The sequence below is a fragment of the Pecten maximus genome, chromosome 17, assembly GCF_902652985.1.
Source record: "Pecten maximus chromosome 17, xPecMax1.1, whole genome shotgun sequence".
Classification (NCBI taxonomy): Eukaryota; Metazoa; Mollusca; class Bivalvia; order Pectinida; family Pectinidae; genus Pecten; species Pecten maximus.
The window spans coordinates 31,339,106-31,357,907 of NC_047031.1; the positions used below are offsets into that span (position 1 = coordinate 31,339,106).

The window sequence follows — 18,802 nt, forward strand, 5'->3', positions numbered from 1 at the left end:
GATTCAGATTCAGATTCAGATTGTAGAAACTTTACTTCAGCAATCTCAGCAGTAAGAAATATATCTGTTGATTAATACTGTACAGGTAGACATCTTATTAGCACTAATTACAAAAATACAGATTAATATGATAAACAGGCAATACCACATGTTCATATCTAAATTAAAATCATCTTCCTGTGTCCTGGAAATCTCCTTGGATGCCTCAGTTTCCTAGAACGTCTGAATGATGATGTAGATGTTCGGATGAGCATACTGAACCTCCTTCTACCGTTTGGACAATCGGACAGCCTCTGGCCTTTCCGGGAAGCTCGGAAACACGTGGATTATTGAAAAGAATACCCGGGGAGTCCGTTTGCAGTTGTGAGTGCTATGGCTCCAAGTGGTTGGTGGTGCGTGGTGCCTCTGTGACATGTTGGTGGTGCGTGGTGCCTCTGTGACATGTTGGTGGTGCGTGGTGCCTCTGTGGCATATTGGTGGTGCGTGGTGCCTCTGTGACATGTTGGTGGTGCGTGGTGCCTCTGTGGCATGTTGGTGGTGCGTGGTGCCTCTGTGACATGTTGGTGGTGCGTGGTGCCTCTGTGACATGTTGGTGGTGCGTGGTGCCTCTGTGACATGCTGGTGGTGCGTGGTGCCTCTGTGGCATGTTGGTGGTGCGTGGTGCATCTGCGACATGTCGGTGGTACGTGGTCTCTCTGTGACATGTTGGTGGTGCGTGGTCTCTCTGTGACATGTTGGTGGTGCGTGGTGCCTCTGTGTCATGTTGATGGTGCGTGGTCTCTCTGTGGTATGTTGGTGGTGCGTGGTGCATCTGCGACATGTCGGTGGTACGTGGTCTCTCTGTGGTATGTTGGTGGTACGGGGTCCCTCTGTGTCATGTTGATGGTGCGTGGTCTCTCTGTGACATGTTGGTGGTGCGTGGTCCCTCTGTGACATGTTGGTGGTACGTGGTCCCCCTGTGACATGTTGGTGGTGCGTGGTCCCTCTGTGACATGTTGGTTGTGCGTGGTCCCTCTGTGACATGTTAGTGGTGCGTGGTTCCTCTTTGACATGTTGGTGGTGTGTGGTCTCTCTGTGACATGTAGGTTGTGCGTGGTCCCTCTGTGACATGTTAGTGGTGCGTGGTCCCTCTGTGACATGTTAGTGGTGCGTGGTTCCTCTGTGACATGGTGGTGGTGCGTGGTTCCTCTGTGACATGTAGGTGGTGCGTGGTCCCTCTGTGACTGGATGGAGGTGCGTGGTGCCTCTGTGGCATATTGGTTGTGCGTGGTTCCTCTGGGGCATGTTGGTGGTGCGTGGTGCCTCTATGTCATGTTGGTGGTGCGTGGTGTCTTTATGGCATGTTGGTGGTGCGTGGTCCCTCTGTGACATGTTGGTGGTCCCTTTGTGACATGTTGGTGGTACGTGGTGCCTCTGTGACACGTTGGTGGTCCCTTTGTGACATGTTGGTGGTACGTGGTGCCTCTGTGACATGTTGGTGGTGCGTGGTACCTCTGTGATATGTTGGTGGTGCGTGGTCCTCTGTGACATGTTGGTGGTGCGTGGTGTCTCTATTGCATGTTGGTGGTTCGTGGTCCCTCTGTGACATGTTGTGGTGCGTGGTGCCTCTGTGACATGTAGGTGGTGCGTGGTCCCTATGTGGCATGTTGGTGGTGCGTGGTTCCCCTGTGACATGTTGGTGGTGTGTGGTCCCTATGTGACATGTTTGTGGTGCGTGGTCCCTCTGTGACATGTTGGTGGTGCGTGGTGCCTCTGTGGGATGGTGTGGTGCGTGGTCTCTCTGCGGCATAGTGGTTCCACATGGTCTGGTCTCCCTCAATCCACTGGTTGACCATATTGTCAGTGAATGGTGTGGTGTCGTTAGACAGGTCAGCATCCTCGAGGTCAAAAAGGGCAAGAAATCAAACATCCTCGACCTGTTCCTGGGGAATAAGGAGAAGGGCGGCAGCTCGTCGGATCAATTTCCGGGTGTCTTCGCTCTCCCTGTAGGCTGTCTGGCGTCCGAGGGTTTCTTTTTTTCCGAGTTGCGAGATACAAAATGCGAGTTGCGAGTTGCAAAATGCGAGTTGCGAGTTACAAAGCGCGAGTTGCGAAGGAGCATCTCTTTATGATAAATCCTGAGAAAACTTGGCGTATAGCGTTGTGGAGGGCGATCTCAAAATCGATGTACGTGTTGGACCAGTTCCTGCATATTGCGATATTTGGAAAGGGCCTTCTAACTTGTAAGATTATGTGTCCAACCCTTTGATGTCTTGTCAATAAAAAAATGTTTGAACGAGTCAAGTGACGGGTTTAGTGATAGTATGGGCAAAGGCACTTGTATCTGGTAATTAAATCAGAGTTAATTATCCTCGATATGTGCTATATACAGAATGGTATTCAGATTCCGTTCGAGATCCTCGGAAAATCGTTCGAACAATCGCGTAAAAAATCAACAACAAAAAATTCGATATTTTTCACATTTTGTGGTTACATCTATCAATTTAACATTCTCAATTAACCTTTAGGTAACGTCCCAAACATAAGTCACGTGTGTTTTACCGGTAAAAGACATCTATTTCTAAAGCAAAGATCGTCTGTTCTGTGAGACGAAAGTACCTTTGTTTTTAAACTAATTTGAAATCAAAGGTACTTCCGTCAGATCTTGAGTCAGCGTCCGATCCTTTCCCGGGAAAGTTTGTGTTTCTCTTGGAAGCTGATATAATGTCCAGTGCTGCTGTGTCTATAGACAAGAGACTTTAAACACATTGGCTCAGATATCATCTGCCTGACTATCCGTAATGATGCTCAGTGAGGTAGACACCAGCTACTATAAAGAAGATACTCTACTCAAATCGAGACTGGTTACTCACGGGACGATCAACCCAGTAAACATATGATAGTAATGGCCCTGGTAATATAGTTAACTTGGTGACTCTCTTTACATAAACTAAAATGTATTTGCTTATCGAGAAAAAAAAACAACAAAAAACAAAAAAACAAAAGCAAAACAAAAACAAAAACAAAAACAAAAACAAAACAACAAACAAACAAAAACAAAAATTCAAAAGTATATTTTTTATTGAAATGTAACCCGGAATTCGATCATTGGAGACATGCGCACTCCGGGCATCCGTTGTCCGCCATATCCCCGAGTTTGTACCCGTATGTACACGTCATCACACATGTCAGGATATTGGCGCACTGGTTCGGCGACAACTTCTTCGCATGTTCTGAAAATATAATGGAAAGTATTGACAAAATATTGTGAGTCCAAATCAAGAGAATTACAGTTTTTGATGTCAATTCAAGCCAGACCATGCAATGTGATTAAAGAAAGGCATACTAAATTTATTGTCAAACCAAGCCAGACCGTGTGATGTGATTAAAGAAAGGCATACTAAATTTATTGTCAAACCAAGCCAGACCATTCGATGTGCAAAACAAACAGATTTCAGGAAGATTATAATGTCCTGAGAACAGTTAAGATGACCATTACAATTCGTGCCGGATCCGCTGAGTAGGGGAGACGTTAGATTAATGGGTCATTTGTTCAAAATTGGCAACACTGAATACATTATTAAATAATAGAAATTAAGAGTGAAATCTGTCTATATATGTGAGGCTGGTTATCATGAACTACACTGAAGTCATTTAACTGAGTTACATACTACATGTAGTTATATGTAACCCTGGTAAATACTAGCCTTAATAAATCGCTCGGCTAGAGAGATCTTCTCTTTAGCTCTATCGGTTGAGCGTAAGACTAGTAAGCCAGAGGTCCTGGGTTCGATTCCTAGCGCAGGCAGTGATTTAAATTTAATTAATCATGCGCTCTGTTAAATACATGATCGGTCATGATGCTTCTTTATTTTCACTGCAATTCTACCTCTAACTGTCTGAACCATATCAATACAAGGGTGAAAATAGGAACCTAACAAGAAAATAACCTACGGACGCCTGCATATATTAAAAAGTGATGTGACATTTTATCATAGATAAACAGATTTCATTTGGCTATTTATATCTATAAATAGATGAAAAAATATATAATTACGTTTGGCAAATATGTGAAGACCGTTCGGAGCTGAGCATGATGGGCCAACACAGTCGGTAGTTCCCGCCACGGCTGGGCTCCCCGCCACGTGAGAACCAATCACATTATATCCCATACCTGGCGACGGTAAATGCGGAAGACTATTCCCTGATGAGTGACCAACGTTTCCGGTTCCGGTTACAGCAGATGAACCTGACGACGGTAGGTGAGGGATGTGCTGTTCTGAAGCAGGTACCATTGCAACAACACTAGGCACTATAGCAACACCAGTGTGTGGGGAACTCTGTCCACTTCCGGTTATGGCGTTTGTCACACTTCCGATGGCAACCGGAGTCTTTCCTGTGAAGCAGCAAAATTATACATTTCGAAGCCCATTCTTAACACATATGTGCAACTAATTTGATATCATAAGGTATTATTTCAAAGTCGTGTTGAAACATGTCCACATGACGAGAAATGCGGAAGCTGGTGGAATAGTACTAATATAGATCATGGTCACAGTAACACGACACTACTGACATTCGCTAATATTACTTAATGTGAAACAAAGGGATACTCTTCTGGAATTTCATGATACATAAAAGGACAGTTATGTTACTAGGATGGAGTGTTCGTATTTTGGAGTTAGGATTGGAGTGTTTGTATTTTGGAGCTAGGATTGAAGTGTTGGTATTTTTGAGCACATTTTCGTGTAATATATACCTGCTACAGGTAGTAGACACTGGCACGATGGACAGCCGTTATGTCCAGTCTGGTAGCCGAACGGACACCTGTTGATGCACGTGAAGTGACCATTACACACGAGTGAGGCTGTAAGATAGGTTGTTGTCAGGGCGACACCGACCTCTGAAATAAAACACCACAGTAACAAGGTAAGAAAGAGCCATTTGCTGTCTTATTGAAACATGTTTGGCCTCGATTTCGACAACTTTCTCTAACTGAAGGAATCCTAATCTGAACATTCCCCATAGAAAGCATTTCACAAGGTAAGGTGCTTTTCAAAGCTAATATTTCCCCCTTAGATCCAATAATGATTTCCTGTGCAAAATGTTAAGATAAGATATTTTTCCTGGGACTGGTAGTTGTGCAGCGTCGGCGCATTATTCGACGAGTGACCTACACGTATATTTGATAGAATATATAGAGGATATTGGATGGTTTTATATGTCATATTAAACGGGAAACCATTCAATCTTCTTTCTATTGCATTGGCTATACATAAAAACAGCGGAAATTCATGACGCCATTCCTTCGTGACGTTACTCATGTCAACTTGACGGCGCCATTTTGAAAGGACTGATCAACGCAATTTAAGCGAAAATAGAAGTTTTATTAGTTTGATAAATTTCTATATTTCATTGGCAAAAATGCAATAAACATATTTATGACGCTGGCCTCTATGTTACTGATAACGAACTTTAATGTTTGCTTGGTTTTACGTCCAAGTAACAAAGTCAAGGTTATATTTAGACCGTGTTTACGATGGTTCTGACCAAAGACTCTTTTATAGTGTTGTCACACTGAAATGACGCACATGGATGTAGTAGCATCAATGCAGCCAACACGCAGATCATATAGAGTCTTGAGGTCCGGGGATGTAAGACTTAAAACGTTACCTCCTGGTGTGATACACTCGCAGACTGGACAGCCATCCGTCCCACATTTGTACCCCACACTACATCCACGTGGGCAGGAGAGGGGCGTGGTACATTCCACGTTTGATATCGTCGCTACACAAACAAATCAAACTATTTCAACAACACAAACACATGATCACATCTGCGAGCAGTAGAGTTCAGCAGTCTAATCTAAATTTGTTTCTGGTTTAGTTTTGCTGTGCTTTACTTTGCATAATATCAACAGATACGGTAATATATTCTTGTTTGTCTCATCGTAATAGCCAAGATTACATCAACTTATCCATTTTATAGACTACAGTTTGCCTGACAAAGGACAGAACCCAAAGCCTTCCTCAGAGGACACAACACCCGAGGGTGTCGAGGCCATCGCACCCGGAACTCCTCCGTTTTTTTCCTTAAAATACAAAGCCAATCTGAGGATCATCCGAAGTAGGCCAACGGTATATTACAACATTTAATAATCGTAATATTCCTCACTACGTGTGGACAGACGGGAAAGACAGAAGGAAACAGTAGATAAGAAGTGTTGCGATGGCGGCAGGTAAATTCAGGTATATGTTTGTCTTCTATGATATGAAGACAATCTACGAGTCTACCGGGAGGAGTCAACTTTAGTCGCCTCCTTTCAAAAGTTGTGTCGGGAAAAAGGCAAATCATCAACTAAAATGATCTGCATAAAAATGAATCCATGAAAACAATCCGGAAACACGAACTTATATATCAGTAATAGAGAAGTATACCTATAATATGTTCTCTACGCTCACTTCCTACCACCATACAGGTACTAACTGTAAGTATTGTATGCACGAAGAACCTTTCTAGAACGAAAGACACATCATAACATCTCAGTCATAGCCAATCACTGGCCATGTTTCAAACTTACCTACGTTACAAGTGCACGTTGGACACGCCTCTCCAGCCCTCGTGACCATGGAGTAACCATGACTACATGACGTCATACAATGAACGGCTTCTGGACAGTTCTGTAAGACGGAATAGACATTCGGCTTGGGAGCAGGTGTCGTCGGAGCTTGAGGTAGAAATATTTATTGTTTAAATTTCAAATAAATAAAAATGTGAATATGATCTATAACAATTTGAGAGACCGAACATAGGAAACTATTTCGCGCTCGATTCAGTCGATAGAAGACGCTCTCTCCTGGTAACACTTGGTCCTGCCTCCGTTCTAACAGTCTCCACGTACAATTCCTGTTCTATTCCTCTTTGTAGCTCGGTTTATTAATCAAGGTTTAGACGTTTCGTATGTACTCTAGCCCATTGTTTCAATATACACTTAGGAATCATTCAATAATTCTTTAGAAAATTATGAGCATTGTATTTTAATTTGTTTGTGATTTTCCGAAGGCTTAATAAATAAACGTAACAATTAAGATATCCTTAGACCTCTTCTTCGGTGGAAAACTAGTTGTTCCACAAGGTTCAGGTCTCGGTTCAGTTTTTTTCTCGATTATACATAAATGATATGTCCTGTGATATGTTTGGACTAAAACATTCATCAATACAATATACTTACATTTCCACTGTGTGTTCTCTATATGAAGGTACTAACAAAATTAGCGTTCATTCCTAGGTGAACAATTAACCTGCTGCGTATGAATACATACAGTACATTGTTGACGGTGCCAATGCAGAAGTGTGAATATAAAATCGCGTTTGATTACACATGAAATAATGTTTTATCAACTTTAAAACTTGTTAATAATTGTAAAATTGAAGACAACATTTCAATATTTTTCTTTCATGATGATTAAAATAATGAATTTGTGTGGAACTTTATTTTTGTACTTGTGTACTTGATTACCTTTCCCGCCAAATTGGAACTATCTGTTACGCTGTTACATCGATCATTCAGCTGTTTCGTCACTACGTATAACGAACGTAGAATACTATTTCTTATGGTTTTTTTTCAAAGATTACGTTGAAAAATAGTTTTGAAATGTAAATATAAGAAATAATTGTTATTTTTTGTTGTTTGACAGATATTTCAACATGACGCGCTGACGCGCGTCATTTAAAATATCTGTCAAAAAATGCCGTTCACACACCAGTGAACAACAAAAAATAACAATTATTTCTTAAATGAGTTACATAATGAAATTCAACATTCAGTTTACGATACAGGTAGTATCTTTATTAGGAAGTTATGAATTATCACATGGCATACATTTCCGAGCCAGTAAATGAAATGAAGACGAGGTAGATGATAAAATGCGATAATACTCACGTGGTAAACATCTACAGAGAGGACACTGTGACGTCATCGCATTCTTTGATTCGATGATGTACCCGTATCTACAATTAGCCATACAGGCAAGAGTTGTGACGTCACAAGATGATTGAGCTGGAGCCTGTGTCGGCGCAGGTGTTGAAGCTACAGTCATACAATAGTTGATGCTTTACTTTTGGTAATGGACTACTATTGTTTTGTTGATTTTTTATTTTATTTTTATTTGTATGTGTGTTTTTATAGTTGTCAAAATGACAAAATAAATGCTTTATTTGTAAAATAATTAATGTCATTTTTGCGTGATTTCTGTGTTTTTTAGTTTTGAATACGATTTAGTTCTGGTTAAACTATTGTAGTTGCTTTACCGTTCTCGAGAGTCCGTTTTTGGCCAACTACACCAGAAAAAGATCATAAAAGAACAAGTACGCAGCATTAACCAATGAGTTTATGAGTCTTTTGCTCTTCCCTCCCCATCCAAGTATTGACATTTCTGTCGATATATTTGTTTTAATTTTTGCCACCTACTACGTAAATGCATCAACAATTAGTGATGCCCTTAGCTGACGAGTCCTTAAAGGACGAAACAGCTGTAAACTGAAGTCTAACTCTCTACATGTATTTGTACTGAAAGGACCTCTTGTCTCTCTCTTTTCGTTTGGTCTGTTTCTCCCCATTAAATTGTATGACGTTATCAGGGGAATTTATGAAACCATCCAGAAAACTCAACATCCTCTATAGAATGGCCCTGTGTTTTTCTGTATCTATAAATATGACGTCATGCATGTCTTACGTTCGTGACAAACACAGGATGGACAGCCATCTTGGTCTTTAGAGTTGCCGACCTCATATCCGGTTTTACAATTCGTTATACACTGGACTACCTTATCGCAGAGCTTCTGTAGTGGCCTGGTCTCTTAGAAAACGATAATATAATATAGAGCAGATTTAATCAAATACTGATCATAAATAGTTATAACAAACGAAGAAAAAGGAAACATAATAAAATTAAGCACAGAAAACATTCAGGAGTAGAATATACATATAAACACTTCGTCTGTTTTGAGTGAAATTTCAGCTTAACAAGTACAGCAAATCGAAAATATATATAGTTGTCCACGATCGTTCTTGTACAACCAAGACATAGTGATTATTTACCCTTAACATGGTCTGGTTTTTTCGTCAATGGAAATTTACATACCTTCTTTCATAACGCATGCGCACGAGTGACATCCGTCTTGTCCAGCTGGTCCGAGTTTAACAGTGTACTTGCATGTCCTTACACAAAGGTCGGTGTTAGGACAATTCGTCCCCTTCACAGGCTTAGTTACTGCAGGTAATTTACATAACACAGTTCTGCATTTGTCAATAAATTGTACAATGGGTCCTAATATTAATTTTAAAAGAAATCCTAATATGACTTTAAATCCAGTTTAAATTTAACTTTCATACAGACATAGCTTTTAAGATCTCAACGGAAGAAAAAGGTCATATCTCAAACTTAACCTGGTTAAATTCACGTCTATATTATGTTGATCATTTTCCTTTCTAACCTGAATTTTGAGATGATGTTGATTGGCAAAATGGTCCGGAACATCCACTTGCTGACCCGGTTGATCCCCCTCCGACTCCACCACTAGACATTCCACCTCCACTTCCGCTTCCGCCCATCCCCATGCCAGCTCCAGGAGACATAGGATTAAACCCTTTTGTGTAAGAATTGAGAGTTGTATTTATCAAAGATAACCTTATTAAACCACCTAGTACAAAAGCGGGAAAATGGAGAACGTATCGAAAAGTATCCATTCAGAGAACAATTTGAATGTTGAAAGGAACGTTACCGTCTTTGGCAGAACATGAAGGTCCAGTGCATGACGATCCACTTCCGGTTCCTCCGCCAGCTCCAATTCCCCATCATGCCTAGCGAAAACACAACAATGTAATGACATAGTTCTGCTGTGTAGTATAGTACATTATAATATTTCCTTGTTTTGACTTTGTTAATGAACCCTTCTATTTTTGAATTATTGACATACGCAACTATTTTTTTTCTAGAAAAGCTTCATTCAATTTTCATAAAAGACAATTTTTGGTTTCATATTATAAGAGTTATTTATTCTAGATAATTAAGAAGATTGTATACTCGACAAAGTCTAATAAAATCAAACGAGTTATATATACATCAGAAAAAATGTGTTGATGTCGATGTTTTATCTAGATACCATTTTCACCGATCTGACTGTAACATGAACATTTCCCCTTTTATGCAGAAGGTTATGAGTTGAGGCGCAACTACACAGATAATCAACGGATACCTGATGATGATGTACAAAACGGTCCGGTACATCCACTTCCGGATCCGCCCGACCCATCTCCACCTCCACCACTAGGCATTCCACCTCCACTTCCACTTCCGTCCATCGTCATGCTAGCTCCAGGAAACAGTGGGTTGAACCCTATCTCAGTGATATAAGTTTTAATTTACATCAATGTCAATCAGGTTGTAGATTGATATCGCAATAATGTGACCAAAATGAAGGAAACATATGAGACGAGACCATGTAGGCAAAAAGCTAATTGTATCGGATAGTATGAAACAGTAAATGTCTGATAACGTCTGCTAATGCCCTTCATGTATGGCCTCGGTGTACTATTACAAAGAGGCATTGGAATATGTATTTGTACTCTGAATCTCACCAAGACATTAATATAATCTATTTAGTAAAAAATTAAATAAAACTATAAAAAAATTTTTTTTTTTTAAATTTTTCCTTAAAACTCATACTTCTCAAAACTCGATGTAATCTGTATCTAACACGACACGAACCTCCGCCATTACTTCCACCAGATCCACTCGAGCCACTTCCGCTTCCGGTAGAAAACGGACTTGGCATGCCAGCACCGGAAGCGGATGCCGTACCGGATCCGGAATTAGAACCATACCCTACGGAAGATCCTCCAGGCATATTGTCCACGTGGAATGGATTCGATTGGCCCGAGGAACTTGTGCCATTTTTCGATTTTCCAGAATTGGCGTTGGAGTCTGTCAGTCGGGATGTAAAATATCTTTTTCTTTGAAATTTTGTTAAACGATACGATACATACAAACAAATTAAGGGCGATAATAACGACATGTTATTAACAATAAAATAACTAAAAACTGTTATCAAGACGAGACATACCAAAACATCAGTGTAAGGGAAAAATGATTTTATCGTTCGAATGTTGCGTTTTCTCTTCAATACACCATATGGATATACCTGATTATTGTCAACAATATTACAGTCGAAAATCCAACAAAAGCAATAATGATCTTTTGTGGATTGTATACTTTTTATGATGTTAAGATTTATCAAATGATGGCATACAAAGTTTGTATAGTGGACATAATGATAATGGCACAACTAATTAAAGCGTTTTAGCAACGATAACAAATTTGTCGACGATATTCAACTAAAGCTGTTTCGTTTCAAAGATAGGGTGTGCCAAAATATTCAAAGGTAAGCGTTTTCGCCAAGACAAGTTTGCCAACAAGTTTCAACAAAATGCATTTTCGCAAAAATAAAATATTTGCAACGATATTCAGCGTAATGCGTTTTCGCAATGATAACATATTTGTCAACATATTCAACTACAGTAATTTTTATGATACCTTGCGAGCAATATTCAACGTAAAGTGTATTCACAAAAATAACAAGTTTGCCAGCATATTCAACCTAAAATGTATTATCATACATTTGTACATTATACACTGTAAAACTATAAAGTAAAACTAACAATATATAACATTAAGCGTTTTCTAGATAGGAATAACATGTTGCCATTGACGTTAAACGAATTGCGTTGCAAATAGTTACTTAGTAATCCTGAAGCAGAACCGGAACCGGAACCGGAACCAAACATAAATGAAGATCCGCCGGACATACTGGACATCTGGAAAGGGTTAGTGCTGTTTTTAGACTTCCCTGAATTTATGTCACCGTCTGAAGATTGCATGAACAATGATATAGATAAGTTATTTTGCAGTGAGAATGAATTGGAAAATGATAAGAAGGAATATATGCCTAATGTTTCAGACGATAGGATGTCAAAATATTTAACTTTACAGTGTACTGTACATGTACATGTATGTCATTCATGCGTAAAAAAACTCAAAAGTTTCATAGAAATGCTTTTCGAATTGGCTTGCGATAAAAGCTATAGTATATTTAACGACAAATATGTGTGTATCGCTACTGTTAGATGGCCAGCCTTGTAGTACGACGACTGGTTCGCTGGCTCTCAGTATAATGTGTCCTGCTGCTTGTCTTGGACAGCATCAAATCTGCATCACACGAACTTCAATGACCATAGTTGATAGGACTTTAAACAATACCAAACAAAACAGAAAGAAACAATCATGCAGTTATTGCATAAGAAAAGTAATACATATATTTCCAAGGAAACAATAATATGTCTAAAAATATTTATTCTTCGAAATACATGTATCAAGTGGCCGAACACTACGTGTACAAACCTTTTGAATCATTCCGTGTACAAGTACATGTCTGACAGCCATCTTGTCCCTTTGGACCCAGTTTGTACCCCTTACATGACAACATACATATTATAGTTGCTATGCAATCTGTAGTCTGCTTTGGTTTTTCTGGTTGCGCGCTCATATGTACCACGTGACCGGAAGCTACAGGGACGCCCATTCCATTGGCTGTAAATTTTTAAAATATATCGCATGGAATCAACTTTTGTTTATGCCAGTAATATTGGATATACTGCTTATACTACAAGGTCTCAAGTTTTGGGGTTTATTGCCATGCAGACTCCGAAGTCACGTTCTTTAATTCGACAGTAATGCACTCAACAAAGGATATACAATCAATGAAAAATATGATTGCATATGAAAAATCCTGTTTATCAAAATTCTTTTAGATCACTTTTTAAAATATGTACATGTAATTTTCTTACCAGGAGCACACGGACATGATTTACATCCGTTTTCATCCTCTACCAGACAGTATGCTGGACAGACGATTTCGCCCTTTATACAAGCAAACGTCATCACAGGCGAGCCTCTGTGGAAAAATGGCCAAGACAGAGGTCCGTTGCGACTGCCCAGACCCATCATACTTCCGGTTCCGGTAGACATTGCCATCATAGGCCTGGCGCCGCTCATGCTCATGAGTGAGGTGGAATACGGTGTTTCGTACAAGTTATTGCCCTGGTTAAATGGACTGTTGCTTGGTCCGCCTGATAACGATTAAGATAGTTCGGTTATATGTTTAAAATAAATATCGTCATCAAGGGTACATTTTAGCAGTAAAAGACATCATACATGTAAATAAAAAGATAGGTTCTAATAAAAAATGATACGTTACTTTGACATTTTTGTCCCGTTTTAAGTTCATGTATATTTGTACACTTGTAAATACAGATATCCAGGACAATATATTCGATTATCTTACTATTACCATGATACTTGTTTTCATTGGACTCATGAAATTTTATTAATGTCATATACTCTGCCAGGATAATAGGATTTCACAACCCTGGAACTATTAATTGTGATGTCAATACCCAATAAACTCAGCTCTCTCAGGTATCGACACCTTCTCAGTGAAACAATTCATAATGTCAATAAAATATCTCAGTTTTCTAAAATTTGTGGCTACTTAGCCATTCTCAGGCAGGAAACCATACAACAAGAAAGATCTATATGTGTCATCCATCTTGAAGGCCACAGTCAAATGATATGACCATGCTAAGTAGCCAAAAATTTGCAAAAATCTGATATTTTTATTGACATTATAAATTCTTTCCTTCAGAAGGTATTGGTACCTGTCCTATATAGAGAGCTGGGGTTAAATCCGGTCGCGTGCTATTTCACCAACCTTTAGGACAGCTACACTCGGGACATTCATTGTCATATTGTACACAGTCAGGCGGACAGTCCTTAGACAAGGGCAGACAATCCTTGTGACCCTGTAACTGCAACGCTAAACGGAAACAAAGGCAAAGTCATTATTGAAATTCTATCTTTTTTCGTGTTCTTTATCTATTATGTTCCAGACTGTCTTTATCCCCTTCGTCGTTAGAATACGATATCAGTATAGATATATGATAAATATATTATGTGACAAATTTTTTTATACATGTACACCCTTGTTACGGAAAGGACATACGTTGTATAACTTGTATGACTTTTGTCCAATCCATTGGCTTATATTTACCATTGTATGGCACTGCCACTATATAACCCTACCAATTCAGTTGCGAGTTCACCAGCTTATGAACTGCCAACTGAAATTTGAATTTGAAAATTTCAAAAAAAAAATTGCTAGTGCGCTTCATGGAATTTGCCTCTGTCTAGTTGGCATTCATATTGACTATGAATGCCAACTGAAAGCCGTTCAATGCTTAATTATCTGCAATTAAATTGATTAAACATAACTAAATTAGAACATATTTTGCATATTTTGTTGCCACGTTACAATCTTAAGAAAATATTGACGATTTTTTCCCAAGTCTGTTTATTCAGATTATGACTACCTATCAACATACAAAAATAACACCCCTCGTGTAATATTAAAGAAAAAAAGAAAGATTCATGTTGTTTACACAATGTAGAGAGAGATATCAATTAAACTAGCTATGTTTTGTGAGAAAATATCGTAAATCATATGCGTCTAACTGTCAAAAATCTGCAGAACAAGAAAGGTGTATTAGGTGCAAATATTTGATTATCCCACAGCAATCATTGACTTGAATTTGAATTGACTTTTCTGCAAATAATACACAAAAGGATTACACGCGAGTTATCCTAACTGATCAATGTCCTCTCCGTATACAATTATACATATAACTTATCAATGTCCTCTCCGTAATACAATTATACATATAACTTATCAATGTCCTTTCCGTTATACAATTATACATATAACTTATCAATGTCCTCTCCGTTATACAATTATACATATAACTTATCAATGTCCTCTCCGTATACAATTATACATATAACGTATCAATGTCCTCTCCGTATACAATTATACATATAACTTATCAATGTCCTCTCCGTATACAATTATACATATAACTTATCAATGTCCTCTCCGTAATACAATTATACATATAACTTTTCAATGTCCTCTCCGTAATACAATTATACATATAACTTATCAATGTCCTCTCCGTATACAATTATACATACAAATGTATAACTTATCAATGTCCTCTCCGTATACAATTATACATATAACTTATCAATGTCCTCTCCGTATACAATTATACATATAACTTATCAATGTCCTCTCCGTATAAAATTATACATATAACTGATCAATGTCCTCTCCGTATACAATTATACATATAACTTATCAATGTCCTCTCCGTATACAATTATACATATAACTTATCAATGTCCTCTCCGTAATACAATTATACATATAACTTATCAATGTCCTCTCCGTATACAATTATACATATAACTTATCAATGTCCTCTCCGTAATACAATTATACATATAACTTATCAATGTCCTCTCCGTATACAATTATACATATAACTTATCAATGTCCTCTCCGTATACAATTATACATATAACTTATCAATGTCCTCTCCGTAATACAATTATACATATAACTTATCAATGTCCTCTCCGTAATACAATTATACATATAACTTATCAATGTCCTCTCCGTATACAATTATACATATAACTTATCAATGTCCTCTCCGTATACAATTATACATATAACTTATCAATGTCCTCTCCGTATACAATTATACATATAACTTATCAATGTCCTCTCCGTATACAATTATACATATAACTTATCAATGTCCTCTCCGTAATACAATTATACATATAACTTTCAATGTCCTCTCCGTAATACAATTATACATATAACTTATCAATGTCCTCTCCGTATACAATTATACATACAAATGTATAACTTATCAATGTCCTCTCCGTATACAATTATACATATAACTTATCAATGTCCTCTCCGTATACAATTATACATATAACTTATCAATGTCCTCTCCGTATAAAATTATACATATAACTGATCAATGTCCTCTCCGTATACAATTATACATATAACTTATCAATGTCCTCTCCGTATACAATTATACATATAACTTATCAATGTCCTCTCCGTAATACAATTATACATATAACTTATCAATGTCCTCTCCGTATACAATTATACATATAACTTATCAATGTCCTCTCCGTAATACAATTATACATATAACTTATCAATGTCCTCTCCGTATACAATTATACATATAACTTATCAATGTCCTCTCCGTATACAATTATACATATAACTTATCAATGTCCTCTCCGTAATACAATTATACATATAACTTATCAATGTCCTCTCCGTAATACAATTATACATATAACTTATCAATGTCCTCTCCGTATACAATTATACATATAACTTATCAATGTCCTCTCCGTATACAATTATACATATAACTTATCAATGTCCTCTCCGTATACAATTATACATATAACTTATCAATGTCCTCTCCGTATACAATTATACATATAACTTATCAATGTCCTCTCCGTATACAATTATACATATAACTTATCAATGTCCTCTCCGTAATACAATTATACATATAACTTATCAATGTCCTCTCCGTAATACAATTATACATATAACTTATCAATGTCCTCTCCGTAATACAATTATACATATAACTTATCAATGTCCTCTCCGTAATACAATTATACATATAACTTATCAATGTCCTCTCCGTAATACAATTATACATAACTTATCAATGTCCTCTCCGTAATACAATTATACATATAACTTATCAATGTCCTCTCCGTAATACAATTATACATATAACTTATCAATGTCCTCTCCGTATACAATTATACATATAACTTATCAATGTCCTCTCCGTAATACAATTATACATATAACTTATCAATGTCCTCTCCGTAATACAATTATACATATAACTTATCAATGTCCTCTCCGTAATACAATTATACATATAACTTATCAATGTCCTCTCCGTAATACAATTATACATATAACTTATCAATGTCCTCTCCGTATACAATTATACATATAACTTATCAATGTCCTCTCCGTATACAATTATACATATAACTTATCAATGTCCTCTCCGTATACAATTATACATATAACTTATCAATGTCCTCTCCGTATACAATTATACATATAACTTATCAATGTCCTCTCCGTAATACAATTATACATATAACTTATCAATGTCCTCTCCGTATACAATTATACATATAACTTATCAATGTCCTCTCCGTAATACAATTATACATATAACTTATCAATGTCCTCTCCGTATACAATTATACATATAACTTATCAATGTCCTCTCCGTATACAATTATACATATAACTTATCAATGTCCTCTCCGTAATACAATTATACATATAACTTATCAATGTCCTCTCCGTAATACAATTATACAAATAACTTATCAATGTCCTCTCCGTAATACAATTATACATATAACTTATCAATGTCCTCTCCGTAATACAATTATACATATAACTTATCAATGTCCTCTCCGTAATACAATTATACATATAACTTATCAATGTCCTCTCCGTAATACAATTATACATATAACTTATCAATGTCCTCTCCGTAATACAATTATACATATAACTTATCAATGTCCTCTCCGTAATACAATTATACATATAACTTATCAATGTCCTCTCCGTAATACAATTATACATATAACTTATCAATGTCCTCTCCGTAATACAATTATACATATAACTTATCAATGTCCTCTCCGTAATACAATTATATATATAACTTATCAATGTCCTCTCCGTAATACAATTATACATATGGAAAACGTAGCAATCGCCTAATGATAAACAACATATAATAATTGAAACAGTGCATATCGAAAATAACACGAAATGTGTATACATCCACATCAGTTCAATTATAAATTAATAAATACCCGTTTGTTAAACACGAATATTAGATCAACATAAATACTATTCTCACTCCGAATTTTCTTTATTGAAGTCTTTCTACTGACAATCAAAACGTCAAAAAATGTTATGATTGATATATCTAATCAAAAATTATGATCAAATAAGATTTCATAGTTGAACTGTACACTATATTATTGTCGATTTACATATGAAAACAGCGTAGTGTATTCGAATATTTTATAGGAAATCATATTCAGTTTCATTAAAATGCACCACCCGTTGAAAGGAAAAATTGGGAATAACTAAGAATTTAAAAATGAATTAACTCTAATTTATATACCATCAAACTGCGAACGCGACCAAGAAAACAAATTTGAAGTTAATTTATTTCTAATTTCTTCACTGCTTTAAATGCTTCAGGATAGATTTCCAGTTATTATAATTCTACCTCAAAGTACGGTACCTGTTTCCTTACCTTGTGGTGTTACGTGATCCAGTGTATCCAGGGATATCATCAGGAACAGAATTATCGATGTAGATTTCAACATGGTGAAGTTTCAATGTCCAAATGAGGTTATATTTATAAATAATTGTGATTGTTTACATAAAAAATGCAATCGCGTCGTAAATTAAAATCCACGCATAAACTTAATATAATATCAAGGAGAAATAACCGCCATCGATGCTAGAGTGATATTCTTTGTTCAAATATTTTCAAATGGGAATTGACTAATAAGTCCAGTGCTTTGAACATTGGAACATATTTTGGTACTTCAATAAGAAATAATTTCCCCTTTGGTGGCCTCTTTTCGTACCGATATCAACACCTACAGCAGTGTTATCCTAGCACAATATTTCCCGTCGACGTGTCCGAATGGGGGTTCACCATGGGGGATTTACTACCGACCAATATAAC

At 37.1% G+C, this 18,802-nt stretch overlaps 3 protein-coding genes across 3 annotated transcripts; all 3 read right to left on the bottom strand.

The window, feature by feature from the left end:
- Positions 1–370: 370 nt before the first annotated feature.
- On the bottom strand, positions 371–820 carry LOC117315316 (histidine-rich protein PFHRP-II-like). Its single transcript, XM_033869464.1, has one exon. The coding sequence runs from the start codon at positions 818–820 to the stop codon at positions 371–373; it is 450 nt and encodes a 149-aa protein (XP_033725355.1).
- Positions 821–1,333: 513 nt separating this feature from the next.
- Positions 1,334–1,789, bottom strand: LOC117315318 (uncharacterized histidine-rich protein DDB_G0274557-like). Its single transcript, XM_033869465.1, has one exon. The coding sequence runs from the start codon at positions 1,787–1,789 to the stop codon at positions 1,334–1,336; it is 456 nt and encodes a 151-aa protein (XP_033725356.1).
- Positions 1,790–3,067: 1,278 nt separating this feature from the next.
- On the bottom strand, positions 3,068–18,595 carry LOC117315319. The gene is made up of 17 exons (XM_033869466.1): positions 18,362–18,595; positions 13,807–13,911; positions 12,884–13,165; positions 12,438–12,626; positions 11,779–11,904; positions 10,749–10,964; positions 10,237–10,377; positions 9,763–9,841; positions 9,475–9,668; positions 9,123–9,251; positions 8,715–8,837; positions 7,922–8,068; positions 6,560–6,706; positions 5,653–5,766; positions 4,739–4,882; positions 4,037–4,375; positions 3,068–3,212 (listed from the first exon to the last, which is right to left on the bottom strand). Exons 1-17 carry the CDS (start codon positions 18,432–18,434, stop codon positions 3,085–3,087), a joined length of 2,676 nt encoding a protein of 891 aa, XP_033725357.1. The 5' UTR covers positions 18,435–18,595; the 3' UTR covers positions 3,068–3,084.
- Positions 18,596–18,802: the final 207 nt, after the last annotated feature.